The sequence below is a fragment of the Schistocerca serialis genome, chromosome 7 (genome assembly GCF_023864345.2).
Source record: "Schistocerca serialis cubense isolate TAMUIC-IGC-003099 chromosome 7, iqSchSeri2.2, whole genome shotgun sequence".
Lineage (NCBI taxonomy): Eukaryota > Metazoa > Arthropoda > Insecta > Orthoptera > Acrididae > Schistocerca > Schistocerca serialis.
The window spans coordinates 178,824,101-178,842,549 of record NC_064644.1 but is presented as its reverse complement, the minus strand read 5'-3'; the positions used below and the strand labels follow the sequence as shown (position 1 = coordinate 178,842,549).

The following is an 18,449-nucleotide window of genomic DNA, read 5'->3' as shown; positions in this document are numbered from 1 at the left end:
AGTATCTAACGCTTTCATCAAACATTTTCTTAAAGAAGTGGGTCATGTTGATAAAGTGATATCAGATAATGGATCACAGTTTCGCTCTAAAAATTGGCTTCGTACTCTACGGCGTCGTAAGATTAAACCAATTTTCATTTCAATTTTTCACCCTCAATCTAATGCTTCAGAGAGATGGATGAAGGAAATCAATAACTTGTGTCGTCTTTATTGTCATCAGAATCACAGATCGTGGGATCAGTATCTTCGTATTTTTCAAAACATTCTGAATGAACTCCCTAATGATTCAACTTCTTTACTGCCTATATTGATATTAAAAAACAAAGCACCGACAAATCGTATTTCTGAAATTGTTCCTTTTCCGCCTACACGGAAACTGCGGCATTCTGAAGTTGTGAACCTGGCTCTGCAAAATATTGCATCTGCGGCTGCTAGAAGAGAGAAATCAGCTGAAGGTCCTGGTCGTTTAAAAACCTTGTCAGTTGGTCAAAAGGTGTTCATTAAGTCTCACCGTTTGTCTCACAAAGGAAAAGGCTTGTGTCGCAAATTTTTTCTGCTTTATAACGGTCCATATAGAGTTCGCAAAGTTATTCATGATAACACTGTTGAAGTAGAAACTCTTAAATCTCGGCGCTCTAAGGGAATACATCATATATCGAACGTTAAAATTTTTGTGGAATGACATACTTTCGAGAAACCAACAGTTATACGTAAACATGCAGAGAATACAAGGATACCGCGCTGTGTTTTGGAGGCGGCACATGCTCAAACTAACAGTGAAGTCTGCGCGCCGCACAAGGCAGCCGTTGACCGCAAACAATTACTTCCTACGTCACGCGTACCTATAGCTGATCGAGCGCTCAGTGCGAATGCACTGACAGCCGTAAACAAATACACAGTCTAATTTCTCTGATTAAATTCAGTATAAAGCTATAGTGACTTGATGAATTATGTTATCAACGTTCAGTATTTTTCAGGATACGGTTGTATAAAATATTTAAGAACTTCAGGTAAATTCTGTGTGTGTCCGACGTTAAGAGGACTTGCTATCGAGAAAATTTCAGGAAGAGTGTAATTTCGAAGAAGAAAGTAATAAACTAAAAAGGTAACTATTACTTGAGTTTATTTTTCAGGTAACATATTTCCCCTTAGGTACGTACTTTAGACGTACTTTGCTGCTCGCGATTACGTGATTTATACTTTGTGCTAAATTTTATGTTCTATGAATTTACTTGTGAAGCGACGTGCTTGCGTACATTAACTGATTTTGACAATCATTGATTAATGAACAGGGTTGTTACTTGTGTATATTATGCATCGCTTGGCTGCACTGCTTTTTCACTGATGTCACATTTTTTTATTATGAGCCTGCTGTGCATATTTATTTAAATTATAATTGTCACCTGATTAGTTGTGCTGATATGGTTATGTATGTAGGTTATACTTTGAGATGTATCTGCTTGCGCCTTCATGTTTACTTATCAAGATTACATTTGAACATTTATTTGCTTATGCTGATATGATGCTAATGACCTGTTTATTATGTAGGATATATATTTGCTGCTTTGCGTATGGATTGCATATTTACACATTTCTGTTTTGTTGTCATAACTACTCTTTAATTTGATATATAGAAATGCTCACATACTGTGTACGAACATAGAGTTTAGGTTACACTATGGTATTAATTATAGATTGTTTTCTTGGTAGAGCCTCATTGTAGGAATTGTGCTGCATCCACTAGTTGACATTCTGTTCTCTACTGGTATATTTACTCGCTATTGCATGTTTTGCTTACGCTCAGTGCCTTATATTTTTAAGTTAAGAAAATGAACTGCTATAATTCGACGAACGTCATTAGTACAAGAAACTTCATAGAAGTCACATGAGCTGGAGGTTTTATGGAAGCTGTATAAATTTATGCTAATAGGAAGGAAGCTAACGACATGACATACCAACACTAGGGTTAGACCATTGACAGTTATTACACTGCATTCTTCGTGAGCAATTGAAATAGCAAGTGACACGTGACACAAGAAATACTCCACATATTTGCTTCTGTTTTGCCATGATTCTTAAAGTGGTGTACACACTGTGAAATATTACGATCATTCACACTCCATAATCGTATTTACTTACTTACTGAGAGTTATTCAAACTGAAGGCTGTTAGAGGTCATGTATGCATTTCTTTTGTTTAATGATGGACAAGGTAACCAAAATGTATTTTATGATTCATAATGAGTAGAAGATTTGGCTCAGGTGGGCTACACAGAGGTTGTGTGTGGACATTGTGTCTTCGGATTGTATGGGATGATGAATTGAAGTTTGCACTAGGATTTTATCTGTACTTGTTCGAGGAGACTGACAAGAGGAAAGAGCTCTTATGGAAGTGAAATGATATTGGTGATAAGGTTTATATGTATCGACGTATTGAAGAGGTATTATTGATGTATTGAGATTGTGTGAAGTTGATGATTATGGGAGTTTTGGTGGACAAGAGGTAAGGTAAATGATATTGATGATAAGGTTTATATGTTTAGATGTAAGAGGTATTATTGAAGTATTAAGATTATGTGATGCTGATGATTATTGGAGTTTTGGTGGATAAGAGGTAAAGTAAGTAAGGAGCATATTTTTTTTTTTTTTGTTGGTTTATATGGAACAAGGAGGATGAAGATGGCAGACTAGAACACTGAAGTAGGAGGAAGATTGTCTACACACACACTTTGTTAACTCAATAAGCAGTATATACTTTTTTTTGGAGAGAGGAAGCATTTGCATATTTTGGCACACTGACAGTTGGTTAGCAACCGTACATTTTGATTTGGCTTGGCAAACATTGGTCTTCACATGATGACTACAACGTTGACTAACTATTATTGACTGTTATACATTGCTGCCACTACTACTTGATACACAAGTTGAACATAAAATTTTGGACCGAATTGCATTTACACAGTTAACACGATTCAATTACACAGTAGTACTTAATGTGGATGAAAGATGAGTGAGTGTGTTTTGTGTGTTTTCCTTTCCTAATCCCAAATAATTGGTACCGACCTATCTCCTAAATATTATTTTACTTGTCTGTTGTGGCTTGCATTGACACCCATAAATATTATAGGTTTACTGTTATTTGTGTACTGTAATATTTAATACGACAATAATCTGATATCATTTGTGTGTTTGTTATAAATTGTATGTTTAGTGTAAGAGCATTGATAATAATTTTGTAAAAGCAATTGTGTGTGCATTCAAACTGTTGTTTGTGTATACACGTATTAACATTGCTGGCTGCCACTTGGAAATGTTTAATTTCTGATGATAAACTCTAATGAACAGTGTGATTAGTGATAGTGAATATTATGGACTGCTGTCTGCACCTGTTCAACATTGCTGGGTGCCACTCATGGAACTGCTTCTACTGAAATAATGTCACTTGATGGTGTCTGCACCTGTTCAACATTTCTGGGTGCCACTAATGGAACTGCTTCTACTGAAATGTCACTTGTTGGTGTCTGCACCTGCTCAACATTACTGGGTGCCACTGATGGAACTGTTTCTACTGACATAATGTCACATGTTGGTGTCTGCACCTGCTCAACATTACTGGGTGCCACTGATGGACTGTTTCTACTGAAATGATGTCACTCGTTGGTGTCTGCACCTGTTGACCATTGATGGGTGCTACTGCTGGAACTGTCAACTACTTGTTTATTGAACTATGGAAAGCATTTTATGTGAATATTTGTATAAACTGATTTTTTGTGTATTTACTGTTTGTGAAATGTTATGAGACTCTTACCTACACCTATTTGACATTGCTGGTGCCATTGATTGAATGGAACTTGTGTAAACTATTATGTAAAATCACATGTATGAAAGCATTTGTACTCCTTACTGTATTTTATATATTAGGTTACGGAATGGTCAGTGCAAAGCCAAAATTTATTTAGTGAAGTGATATTTACCTATTAAAATTATCTTTTATTTTTGTCTATTTTTTTGGACGGATTTGGTGGCATTTTCACCACCAATGCTGGCAAAAATACCATCAAATTCAAGCCCGTGGAGGAGGGACATATGAAAGGTGGCTACACTGAGCCACAGCGCCAGAGATTGCACCAAAGAGTATTATTCAGCCGCCTCCACTGGCAGTTCTTGTCGAGAAGTCGTGATGGAGAGTGCTTATTGAGAAGTAGCAGTTGGCAGTGCTTGTTGAGATGTGGTAGTGGAGAGTTCTTGTCGAGAAGTCGTAGTGGAGAGTGCTTATTGAGAAGTAGCAGTAGGCAGTGCTTGTTGAGATGTAGCAGTGGTGAGTCGTTGTTGAGAAGTTCCCATGGAGAGTGCTTGTTCAGATGTTGTCATATTGTTTTGATGGGCTAGACACCAGATGTTAGTGGATTGGGGATGCTCTAATGATCAGAGTGTGCTTTTCGTCAATATACACTCCTGGAAATGGAAAAAAAAACACATTGACACCGGTGTGTCAGACCCACCATACTTGCTCCGGACACTGCGAGAGGGCTGTACAAGCAATGATCACACGCACGGCACAGCGGACACACCAGGAACCGCGGTGTTGGCCGTCGAATGGCGCTAGCTGCGCAGCATTTGTGCACCGCCGCCGTCAGTGTCAGCCAGTTTGCCGTGGCATACGGAGCTCCATCGCAGTCTTTAACACTGGTAGCATGCCGCGACAGCGTGGACGTGAACCGTAGGTGCAGTTGACGGACTTTGAGCGAGGGCGTATAGTGGGCATGCGGGAGGCCGGGTGGACGTACCGCCGAATTGCTCAACACGTGGGGCGTGAGGTCTCCACAGTACATCGATGTTGTCGCCAGTGGTCGACGGAAGGTGCACGTGCCCGTCGACCTGGGACCGGACCGCAGCGACGCACGGATGCACGCCAAGACCGTAGGATCCTACGCAGTGCCGTAGGGGACCACACCGCCACTTCCCAGCAAATTAGGGACACTGTTGCTCCTGGGGTATCGGCGAGGACCATTCGCAACCGTCTCCATGAAGCTGGGCTACGGTCCCGCACACCGTTAGGCCGTCTTCCGCTCACGCCCCAACATCGTGCAGCCCGCCTCCAGTGGTGTCGCGACAGGCGTGAATGGAGGGACGAATGGAGACGTGTCGTCTTCAGCGATGAGAGTCGCTTCTGCCTTGGTGCCAATGATGGTCGTATGCGTGTTTGGCGCCGTGCAGGTGAGCGCCACAATCAGGACTGCATACGACCGAGGCACACAGGGCCAACACCCGGCATCATGGTGTGAGGAGCGATCTCCTACACTGGCCGTACACCACTGGTGATCGTCGAGGGGACACTGAATAGTGCACGGTACATCCAAACCGTCATCGAACCCATCGTTCTACCATTCCTAGACCGGCAAGGGAACTTGCTGTTCCAACAGGACAATGGACGTCCGCATGTATCCCGTGCCACCCAACGTGCTCTAGAAGGTGTACGTCAACTACCCTGGCCAGCAAGATCTCCGGATCTGTCCCCCATTGAGCATGTTTGGGACTGGATGAAGCGTCGTCTCACGCGGTCTGCACGTCCAGCACGAACGCTGGTCCAACTGAGGCGCCAGGTGGAAATGGCATGGCAAGCCGTTCCACAGGACTACATCCAGCATCTCTACGATCGTCTCCATGGGAAAATAGCAGCCTGCATTGCTGCGAAAGGTGGATATACACTGTACTAGTGCCGACATTGTGCATGCTCTGTTGCCTGTGTCTATGTGCCTGTGGTTCTGTCAGTGTGATCATGTGATGTATCTGACCCCAGGAATGTGTCAATAAAGTTTCCCCTTCCTGGGACAATGAATTCACGGTGTTCTTATTTCAATTTCCAGGAGTGTATATGAAAGTAAAAAATTCCTTTTTTTTCATTATTTCAATGTCTTAAACAATAATGCCTCTTGGTCACAGGTTCAGTCAACAAAGCATCTGGCTCGTGTTCTTGTAATAGACTGTATTTCTGGTTTCTATGTGCAATAATAGTATTTCTGTTTATTTTTTAATTACTTCAGTATAAATGGTATTTAAAATATCTTGTCGTATTGAGGAAGAACCGTGCCAGATGTGTACATTGAATCACACTTCCACACACAGAACAGCGACACTTGTGCCTTGTTGTTTCGTAGCTTTCATAGTTGCTGGGGACTTAATTAATTAATTGTGTTAACGGAAGTTTTCTTTCGTTCTTTGTTGTTATTCTATGCAGTCAGATTGCGTACTATACGAGACAGGGCCAACCAGTTACGAGACTGCGTAATCGGACAGTCAACTAAAAAAAAAAAAAAGTATTTCCATTCATATTTTTAATTAAGCCACCATGCAAGTTCTCGTTTCTCCAAAGGTCTCTTTAATTTTCCTGTAGGCTGTATCTATCTTACTCCTAGTGAGATAAGCCTCTACATCCTTACATTTGTCCTCTAGCCATGCCTGCTTAGCCATTTTGCACTTCCTGTCGATCTCATTTTTGAGACGTTTGTATGCCTTTTTGCCTGCTTCATTTACTGCATTTTTATATTTTCTCCTGTCATCAATTAAATTCAATATTTCTTCTGTTACCCAAGGATTTCTACTAGTCCTCGTCTTTTTACCTACTTGATCCTCTGCTGCCTTCACTACTTCATTCCTCAGAGCTACCCATTCTTCTTCTACTGTATCTCTTTCCCCCATTCCTGTCAATTGTTCCCTTATGCTGTCCCAGAAACTCTGTACAACCTCTGGTTTAGTCAGTTTATCCAGGTCCCATCTCCTTAAATTCCCACCTTTTTGCAATTTCTTCAGTTTTAATCTACAGTTCATAACCAATAGTTTGTGGTCAGAGTCCACATCTGCCCCTGGAAATGTCCTACAATTTAAAACCTGGTTCCTAAATCTCTGTCTTACCATTATATAATCTATCTGATACCTTTTAGTATCTCCAGGATTCTTCCATGTATACAACCTTCTTTTATGACTCTTGAACCAACTGTTAGCTATGATTAATTTATGCACTGTGCAAAATTCTACCAGACGGCTTCCTCTTTCATTTCTTAGCCCCAATCCATATTCACCTACTATGTTTCCTTCTCTCCCTTTTCCTACTGTCGAATTCCAGTCACCCATGACCATTAAATTTTCGTCTCCCTTCACTACCTGGATAATTTCTTTTATCTAATCATACATTTCTTCAATTTCTTCGTCATCTGCAGAGCTAGTTGGCATATAAACTTGTACTACTGTAGTAGGCATGGGCTTCGTGTCTATCTTGGCCACTACAATGCGTTCACTATGCTGTTTGTAGTAGCTTACCCGCACTCCTATTTTTTATTCATTATTAAACGTACTCCTGCATTACCCCTATTTGATTTTGTATTTATAACCCTGTATTCACCTGACCAGAAGTCTTGTTCCTCCTGCCACCAAACTTCACTAATTCCCACTATATCTAACTTTAACCTATCCATTTCCCTTTTTAAATTTTCTAACCTACCTGCCCGATTAAGGGATCTGACATTCCACGCTCCGATCCGTAGAATGCCAGTTTTCTTTCTCCTGATAACGACGTCCTCTTGAGTAGTCCCTTCTCGGAGATCCGAATGGGGGACTATTTTACCTCCGGAATATTTTACCCAAGAGGACGCCATCATCGTTTAACCATACAGTAAAGCTGCATGCCCTCGGGAAAACTAGACACTAGAAGAACTTCTACGGAAATTTCATGGTAGTGCTGTTTATTCCACATTAGATTTAAAATCGAGATTTTGGCAAATTCAGCTCCATCCGAACTGCAGAAAGTACACAGCATTTCTCTGTTTTAGTGATTGTTATCAATTTTGCAAATTATCGTTCGGTCGAACAATTTCTTCAGCAGCATTTATTCGCGGTTTGAATACTATACTTCCGACAGAACTTAAAGACAGAATCATAACGTACGCAGAAGACATCTTTATCGCAGAAGCTAACTGGTCTGAACACAATTTGATTCTTGAACAACTTTTGCAAACTTTTCGTGCACAAGGACTCACAGTTAATCTTAGCAAATCGCACTTTTCTTGGACATGTAATGTCAGCAGACGGCATTGCGCCTGACCCGCAAAACTTCGAGCTTTACGTGACATTACTGTTCGAACGACCAAGAAACAACTACGCAGCTTTATGGGATTTTTTCTTTTTCCGTAAATTTATTCATTACTCTGCTTTAGACATCCCTAGATTATGCCAGCTGACGGGTAAAAATGCTATTTGGTCCTGGGATAGCCAAGCACAGTATGAGTTTGTTAATCTGAAACATACCTTATTGAACGCACAACTTTTACCACACCCAGATCCTACTAGACATTTTTCCATTGCCACCGAAGGTTCTAACACCGCTCTAGGCGTACACATTTTTCAGGAAACTAAAGAAGATGGTGCTACAGTAATTAAAAACTTCGCCTTTCCAAGTCGCGTTCCGTCACCTGCAGAACGCTGTTATTCTGTTACAGGGCTTGAAACATTATGTGTTGTATGGGCATTTAGCAGATTTAGGCATTTTCTTTATGGAAGTCATGCTACCGTTTTTACAGATCATAGAGCTATACAGTTTTTACTTTCCGCTAAATTTACACATGACAGGTTAAGTAGATGTAAGCTTTATTTACAGAAATTTAATTTTACAATTGTTCACATTCCCTGTACACAAAATATTGTAGCAGACGCACCATCCCGTTCTCTCAGCAACAGTCAGCAAGATATCACAACCGACTTCTGCCAAGCAAATTTTAGCCTCATGTATACTCAATAAGTTGCATCTGAAAACTTCATTTTGTCGTCATTACGAGACATAGAACAAGAGCAGAGCAAGGACAACGTATGGAAAGAAATTAAACATCTTTGGCAAGATAGGAATACCGTTACTATTAGAAACAATTACACTGTACGCAACAACATTCTATTTCGCCGCTCTCACCCTGACAGCAACAACTGGTTATTATGTGTTCCTAACGAGCTTGTTAACAAATTAATTTGGTATACTCATTTAAGATATGCACATTATGGAGGCAGAAAACGTTTTCTTATACGGAGACAGAAATGTTATTTTGCCAACATGGGAAAACGTATTCGACGAGTTTTAGCGTCATGTAAAATCTGCCAGAAAGCTAAATCAGATACGACTTCACATATTCCTCCGTTACATTCCATTGTAGCCATTAAATTGAGACATATGACCACTGCAGACATTTTTTGGACCGATTCCCAGATCTAACAGAGGTTTTTATTACATCTTTCTCGCTGTTGAACTCACTTCGAAATTTGTTACCTTCACTCCGTTACGCAAAGCTACTGCAAAATCTATTTCAATGCATTTGTAAAACATTTTCTGTTTCATGTAGGGCATGTACTGAAAGTAATTTCCGACAATGGACCACAATTTCGATCTGCGATATAGACACATATGTTACGAGCTAGAAACATTTCTCCGATCTATATATCCGGGTATCACACTTCTTCGAACCCTTCTGAACGATTGATGAAAGAAATTGGTAAACTTTGTAGAATATACTGCCATAAAAGACATATTGATTGGGACACACACATACTCTCATTCCAGGATGTAATTAAATCCATACTAAATGAATATACTGTGCTATCTCCGACTTTTATTTTGAAAAATGTTGAACCACCCAACAAAATTAAAGAATTAGTATCTTTTCCTATATCTCGTCGACTACGCCACCATGAAATAATTGATATTGCGCTCAGCAACATCAAACGTGCTGCAGAGCGCCGCAGAAGACAGCAAAATCTGGTTTGTACACACCATGAATTTCACATAGGACAGAAGATACCAGTACGCATACACTACTTATCCAACAGAGGAAAGAGTAGATGCAGTAAATTTGAGCTTCTATAAGCTGGTGCATACAGAATTTGCAGCACTCCTCACCCCAATGCAGTACATGTAGAAACTTTGAGAACCAGAAAAACCAAGGGAAATCACCATATTTTCAATATTAAATCCTTTATTAAGTGAACATACTTTATGACTTATCATGCTGTAATGCCATTTCCAGATATTTATATGACTACTTACTGATGATGATCATATTTTTTTCTTGGCAAGTGCCCGGCAAGGTAAGGTTAGCAGGTCGCTTTTCTTGTCGTTATATGTCAGACCGTGCACATTGGAAACATCTTTTTGTATATATGATGGTTTTCCTATCGAAAGTAGAATTTACTCTGTATGTACTATGAAATCTTTATGATATAACAAACACCAGTTGACTCTGACATTTTGCCTTTTGATATCCCAATATATTGACTATTCTACACTTTTTGCTACTACATTAGGATATTGAGTGTACATTTTTGCACTTGAAAATTGTCTATTATTTTGACCTAATACGGTTTCTGTCACGCTACGCTGTATGCTTAGTCATATCACTAGAAACAAGTTATCATTTAATGAGAATGTGAATTAAATGCTAGATATTAATCCATATTCATCATTTTCAGAAAGCAAAACCGTGTAAAAGAAATAAATTAAACAACCACAGTGGTTTACTATGAAATGGAAATTTCACCATCGGAATGAACGAAAGAAAATACAATATCTTGTCATGAAGAGTAAATGGTTTAGAATTAACAAATATTATCAAAATATAGTTATGCACCATATGATAGCAACCTTGACTAATTACTTTTCTTTCACACGCAATTCTGGCAGACTTCGAGTGGAGCTGTGTATGTTAATTTTAGTGATGAAGTATGCTATAAGTAAGAAACTTAGTAATATATGAAATGATGATGCTGATGAATGATGCTGATAAATAAGATAATGAATAATGAACTATTTTTTGCAGAGGATAATGAATGATGGTGTTTAGTTATATGAAGAAATGGTAATGAATAATGAGATTTTCCTTTGTTTTTGCAGATGAGGATAATGATGAAGTTTATGTAGTTATTGAAGTATTTGTTGTAGTTCTATTTGACAGTATGCCGTATATTGCGTGGTATAATGACTGAATGTTTTGGAAAGGAACAGCTAGAGTACATGCATGTTAAGCAGATGTGTCATTACCTGTTAATCAGACGTTTTCCACTTTTCAGCATGATATTTCTTCTTTCAGCTCAGTAATTCACTTTGAATATTTTTCCAGGAGAGGCTTTTCATGATATTAAAATGATTTCTGAAGTATGTCGTTATGTTATATGCTACAAGCACTTAGTTATTAAACCTGTTCTAATACTTGCATTTTTTTAACCCAGTTGTCTCTATCATTCATGAATGTGATCACATATACCCTACTTGTTTGATAACCTTGCTACAGCTGACTCATGACAAATGATGTTAATAATCCTTATTTCCAGCAATAAGTCAAAAGCAATTATTTTCATGTCCCAGCAATTGATTATTGATCCCAACGCAACGCATTGCTAGCACAAAAAAAAAAAAATTATTACTAGTCCCAACTACTACCAGTATACAACTACATAGTGCTACCAGTTCAAGATATATTTCTAGTCCTAAATATAACGCATATTTTTCTGCTGTATTAATTCCATTATGTCTATGTATTATTGGACTAAACACCTTGAGTATTAGTTCCAATGTCTTACATTTTAAATATGTCTTATGTCACTTGCATGATATCAAATATAGTTACTAGCAACTTGTTGCTACACGTAATAATTACTCCAATGAGATGACTTCTTAATAATGTTCTATAATACTCCATAAATGCCTTATAACTGGCCAATGAGTGCCAATAATTATTGTAATGAGATGACTTGTGAATAATGTTTTGGAATACTCCATAAATGCTATGCCAATAATTACTGAAATGAGATGACTTATGAATAATGTTTTTTAATACTCCATACATGCCTTGTAACTGGCCAATGAGTGCCAATAATTGTTCAAATCGGATGACTCACTAGTGTAGTTCTGAATGATGACTAGCATAAGATTTACTGTATCCTTCACCTTCTGACCTAATTACCACCAATTACTGCGATTTCCGTATGACCTGTCCATCCTCATGATCATTGAGTACTCTATTTGGTTTTTGCACTAATTCTACGTTGATGTAAGAGTATGGATTCTACACGAATGTAGTGTTGACATCAAGATGTTCACCACCTTGAACGACGGAGATGTTATTATGGACCTACTGTTTGGTGTACGTAATATACTAACAAAATGATAATATACAATATCAATACAACATTTCAGTGTCTTGGCTACACTGATAAGCACTTCAGGGAAGAGAACTTCAGATTTTCTCACTTGGATTTGTGCTTCTGTAGAAAGATATGGACTTTTAGTACAGCTATGTGCAACCCAATGTGCTACAACCATGATGCTATCCTTCCCATTCCTTTCCTAGTTCTCGTAAAAATGCTAAAGACTTATACAGTGCGTGTGCACTTCATTTCATTTGTTAACATCTCCTAAACAAGCTAAAGACTTTTACAGTGAGTGTGCACTATTTTTCATTTCTTACTACGACCAGTTCTCTTAAAACGCTAAAGACTTAAACAGTGCGATTGCACTTTATCTCATTTCTTAATGTGTTCAGTTCTTGTAAAAATGCTAATGACGTATACAGTGCGTGTGCACTCTATTTCATTTCTTAATATGTTCTGTACTTATATTATTTACCAATAATGTATATATATATATATATATATATATATATATATATATATATATATATATATATATATATATACAGGGTCACAGGGTGGTCCATTGACCGTGACAAATATCTCACGAAATAAGCATAAAATGAAAAAACTGCAAAGAACGAAACTTGTCTAGCTTGACCGGGGAAACCAGGTGGCACTGTGGTTGGCTCGCTAGATGGCGTTGCCATAGGTCAAACGGATATCAACTGCGTTTTTTAAAATAGAAACCCTCATTTTTATTACATATTCGTGTAGTACGTAAAGAAATATGAATGTTTTAGTTGGACCACTTTTTTCACTTTGTTATCGATGGCGCTGTAATAGTCACAAACATATGGCTCACAATTTTAGATGAACAATTGGTAACAGGTAGGTTTTTTAAAGTAAAATACAGAACGTAGGTACGTTTGAACATTTTATTTCGGTCATTCCAATGTAATATACGTACCTTTGTGAACTTATCATTTCTCAGAACGCATGCTGTTACAGCGTGATTACCTGTAAATACCACATTAGTGCAATAAATGCTCAAAATGATGTCCGTCAACCTCAATGCAATTAACAGTATGTGTAACGACATTCCTCTCAACAGCGAGTGGTTTGTCTTCCGTAATGTTCGCACATGCATTGACAATGCGCTGGCGCATGCTGTCAGGCGTTGTCGGTTGATCACGAAGGCAAATATCCTTCAACTTTCCCCACAAAAAGAAATCGGGGACGTCAGATCCGGCGAACGTGCGGGCCATGGTATGGTGCTTCGATGACCAATCCACCTGTCATGAAATATGCTATTTAATACCGCTTCAACGGCAAGAGAGCTATGTGTCGGACATCCATCATGTTGGAAGTACATCGCCATTCTGTCATGCAGTGAAACATCTTGTAGTAACATTGGTAGAACATTACGTAGGGAATCAGAATACATTGCACCATTTAGATTGCCATCGACAAAATGGGGGCCAATTATCCTTCCTCCCATAATGCCGCACCATACATTAACTCGCCTAGGTCACTGATGTTCCACTTGTCGCAGCCATCGTGGATTTTCCGTCGCCCAATAGTGCATATTATGGCGGCTTACCTACCGCTGTCGGTTAATGACACTTCGTCGCTAAATAGAACGGGGGCAAAAAGTCTGTCATCGTCCCGTAATTTCTCTTGTGTCCAGTGGCAGAACTGTACACGATGTTCAAAGTCGTTGCCATGCAATTATGCAATTCCTGGTGCATAGAAATATGACACGGGTGCGATCGATGTTGATGTGTTGATGTAGCATTCTCAACACCGACGTTTCTGAGATTCCCGATTCACGCGCAATTTGTCTGCTACTGATGTGCGACAGGAGCTAAAACACCTACTTGGGCATCCTCATTTGTTGCAGGTCGTGGTTGACGTTTCACATATGGCTGAACTCTTCCTGTTTCCTTAAATAACGTAACTATCCGGCGAACGGTCCGGACACTTGGATGATGTCGTCCAGGATACCGAGCAGCATACATAGCACACGCCCGTTGGGCATTTTGATCACAATAGCCATACACCGACACGACATCGACCGTTTCCGCAATTGGTAAATGGTCCATTTGAACACGGGTAATGTATCACGAAGCAAATACCGTACGCACTGGCGGAATGTTACGTGATACCACGTACTATTGCAGCGCCATCTATCACAAAGCGAAAAAAGTGGTCCAACTAAAATATTCATATTTCTTTACATACTACACAAATATTTAATAAAAAATGGGGATTCCTATTTTAAAAAACGCAGTTGATATTCGTTTGACCTATGGCAGCGTCATCTAGCGGGCCAACCACAGCGCCATCTGCTTTCCCCATTCAAGCTACACGAGTTTCGTTCTTTATAGTTTTTTAGTTTGATGCTTATTTCGTGAGATATTTGGCCCGGTCACTATCAATGGACCACCCTGCTTATACTCTGTGACTGTAGAATTAGTAAACTAAATGGGTTATAAAAAATATTTGTTGCTCATGGCAAGTTTAACTGACTCACTATCGCTGCCAATTCCCTCCCCCCCCCCTCCCCCACCCCCCGCCTCCAATGTAGGCTTATGTAAGGGGTCCATGCGTAAGGAATTTATTGCTAGCGCACTCGAGCAGATGTAACTTCGATGGATTGCTCATGTGCTGCCTGCGATATGTAAGGTACAAATGAATCACAAACCAGAGAGCAGTGTCAGCAGCAGTAGTAGTAGTAGCTCATAGTCGGGAGGTTGGGTCACGTCGCTCGTAGAGAGCAGTTGTCTAGTTGTATAGCTCACAGAGAGCACTTATATCATATATGGAACTACCAAGGCTGGTCGTGGATAACGATGATGGTTCAAAAATGGTTCAAATGACTCTGATCACTATGGGACTTAACTTCTGAGGTCATCAGTCCCCTAGAACTTAGAACTACTTAAACCTAACTATCCTAAGGACACCACACACATCCATGGCCGAGGCAGGATTCGAACCTGCGATCGTAGCGGTCGCGCGGTTCCAGATTGTAGCACCTAGAACCTCTCGGCCACCCCGACCGGCTACCGATGGTGGTGCCTGAGCGATGTAGTATCAGGTAAAAGCAAAATTATTATTATTTATTGCCACGCGCTTATGTAATTTGCAGTAACTCATTTTGTACTATTGTTATATCAAAGTCACATGTAAATATTTTTCAATAATTTTTCAATAATAATGTTTCTTATAAAGGTAACTTTTGACAGTCATTCATCTCAATTTAAAGGTTTTTACTAATTTCTCTTATCCATAGTCATGCCAATCATCGTAAATAAAATCAGTTGTTTTTCATACGTAACAAAATCTAGTGGCCAGCATTGAACTAGGCTGTACCAGAAAAATTTCTTATAGGAGCAGATATATACGCGTTATCCGCCGACTTGATTGAGGTAAGAATATTCAGTTTATTCAGAATGACTTTTCAGGACCATGACGCAACATTGATGACGTCTGTATTTACCACTTTAGATTCACAATCAGTTAATTATTGAAAGGTTATATACGAGTCACCTTTTCATTGGGAGGTTAGTCAGATTTTTATTGCGAGATTACGGAATTAAACAGTTGGGAAGTTACAATGCATACTGATGTTCGAAGTGTGTGTGTGTGTGTGTGTGTGTGTGTGTGCAACGAATTAAGTCTAATTAAAAAAAAACTTATTTAAGTATAATGCAAAAACCCTACCACGTACACGATTCACATGTTGCCGTGAGTTTCATGGATAAATGGTATTACATTTGCAAGCAAACTGATAGTTTAATATTACAGCAAGATATTACAATTACGTGTTATAGAACCTGTGAATAACTAACCAACAATCTTCATTATTAATTCCATGAAAACAGGAACAACATTTCTTCGAGTGCTTCGGTCTGTTAAGTGTTGATACTAACAGTGTGCTAAATGAAATTTGCTGTCCTCATGAGATATCCATGAAGTGTTGCGGCTGTCTGGACGTATTTGAGACGTAAATGATTCAGAGGTGAATTTGTTCTCCCTAGTAACAGTGTGCTGTGGTCTGGAAAGTAACATTATACATAGATTAACGATCACTTCTTCATTGAACTTATACGTTCTCCAGTTGTTGAAAATCATCATAAATGTGGAGTTGAGTGTATATCTTTGTATACATTACTGTTTCGCCGCCGGCTGGAGTGGCCGTGTGGTTCTAGGCGCTACAGTCTGGAGCCGAGCGACCGCTACGGTCGCAGGTTCGAATCCTGCCTCGGGCATGGATGTGTGTGATGTCGTTAGGTTAGTTATGTTTAATTATTTCTAAGTTCTAGGCGACTGATGACCTCAGAAGTTAAGTCGCATAGTGCTCAGAGCCATTTGAACCATTTTTGAACTGTTTCGCTTTTTAGTAGTTGGTGCACCCAGGTAAAATCAGAAAATGAGAGCATCGAACTTCGCGTCTCGCTTTAGCTGTCTTACTTTCGACCTGTCATCTATTATACCTACACTGAATTTCATTTTTACTTAAAAAATATGCGCAAGAGATTGGTTCTAAGGAAAACAGTGAGTATTATTAGCCAAACTTTACCAGAAACTTTATTTAGCATCTGAAACACATAGGAAATCTTATATATATTCGCATTACACTACAGTATTACTTGGAATAACTTGATAGATGTGTTTGCTTGTTATGTACGTCTAAATACATTAGGATATAAAACAGTACAGAAGAAGATAAAAGTTTTGTGATGAGTTAAGTTACTTTTTGTATTGAATGATGTACTTACGTGTTCGTTATTTATACAGTGGACTTAAAAACGAATGCACTATGATGAGAGACTTTAATATCAATATGATCGTTGTAGTGGGACTTACTATTAGGAAGTAGGATGTCCAGTAAGTTCTACGATCATTTCAAAAAATCATAACTTGGCTACTATTAGAGACAGAAAAGCTTGGTTTGCTGCAAAACTTTTGGTAGATTGCAGTGTTCTTTTTTCCTTCATCATGTGTTGCAGATTTGATTTGGAGGGCACGGAAATGGTGATAGAATAAGAGAAGACGCAATGTGCCATCTGATATGCAGAATCCAAATCTGTTTCAACGGTATCGTGGAGTTATCGACGTCAGTATGCGAAGGCATCACTGGCAAAAAAAAAGAGGTGGTTTAAAAACTTCAAAGAGACAGGCAGTGTCAAAGACCATACCGCGCTCTCCTGGTGCTACTCCGTTAGACTTGTTTGTGTGCGGTTTTGTCAAGGATCACGTATACACGTCAGTCAGTGACATGCCTACCCTTCGTTCACGAAACAGTGAAGCGATCATTTGGAACTGTTGATGCTGCTATGCTGAGGTGTACATGAACAGAACCCGAATATTGCCTTGTTGTCCTACGAGCGACTAGTGAGGCATGCACTGAAATTGTGGCGAAACAGAAAGAAACAACTTTGAGAGCTGGAAACGTTTTACAGCAAACCATAATGTTCTGTATCTTATAGTTTACAAGTTATAATTTTTTGAAATGATAGCGGTACTTTATGGCCACTCTGCATATGACAAATTCTTAACAATCTCTGAGCAAAATTCCTGTCTATATTCATTTCTGGACAAACTGTATATGACAAATTCTTAACAATCTCTGAGCAAAATTCCTGCCTGTATTCATTTCTTCCACATGATTTAGTAACATGGCCAGGAAAGTATCGTAGAGAACAGGTATGGAAGAAAACTCACACGATGAGTTACATAACGTAGGAATCAGTTAAGTGTGCAGACATTGAGATAACGGGAAGCACAGTTTAAGGCAAGCGGAACGTCGGTCGGCGCGCTGTGGCCACGTGAGCACGAGAGCCGCTGGACGGCGGCTGCGGTCAGACCCGCATCTGCTCGCGGGCAGGGATGACCACCCGGTAGGCCGGCTGCCCGCCCTCAGACACCCACAGAGAGCCGCTCTCTCCTCGCCGCAGCACCTCCACTGCCGCTCGTGCCACGGCGTCTGGCCTGACAACAAACAACACTGCTTAGTTCCCAGCGTTATACACTGACGGAAATAAATCGCAACACCGAGAAGGAGTTCTGCGACATAAACGGAAGTTGGTAGGAGTGCTTCTACATCTGTAGCGCCACTATCAGAATACAAATCAGATATGCTTTAAATACACGTTGTAAAGCTCGCGAGCGTTAGTTGCCTTTGAGACTGGGCGGGATGAATTGATGTTAGTCAAGAAAGCCTTTGAGGCGTCAAAGACGCCATTGTCAACACCTCGCTCAGTTTGAACGAGGTCTTGTAGTAGG

The 18,449-nt window shown here is 39.6% G+C and overlaps 1 protein-coding gene and 1 long non-coding RNA gene across 3 annotated transcripts in view; one reads left to right on the top strand and one right to left on the bottom strand.

Annotated features, from left to right (window-relative positions):
- LOC126412695 (uncharacterized) overlaps positions 1–18,449 on the top strand; it is a 251,442-nt gene that overhangs the window by 69,644 nt on the left and 163,349 nt on the right. The window lies entirely within an intron of this gene.
- Positions 16,724–18,449, bottom strand: part of LOC126412694 (15-hydroxyprostaglandin dehydrogenase [NAD(+)]-like) — a 248,595-nt gene continuing 246,869 nt past the window's right edge. For both annotated transcript variants that reach the window (XM_050082407.1, XM_050082406.1), the window contains exon 6: positions 16,724–18,155. In XM_050082407.1, coding sequence (XP_049938364.1) covers positions 18,026–18,155 — 130 coding nt within the window. In that variant the 3' untranslated portion in view covers positions 16,724–18,025. The remainder of the gene's footprint in view (positions 18,156–18,449) is intronic.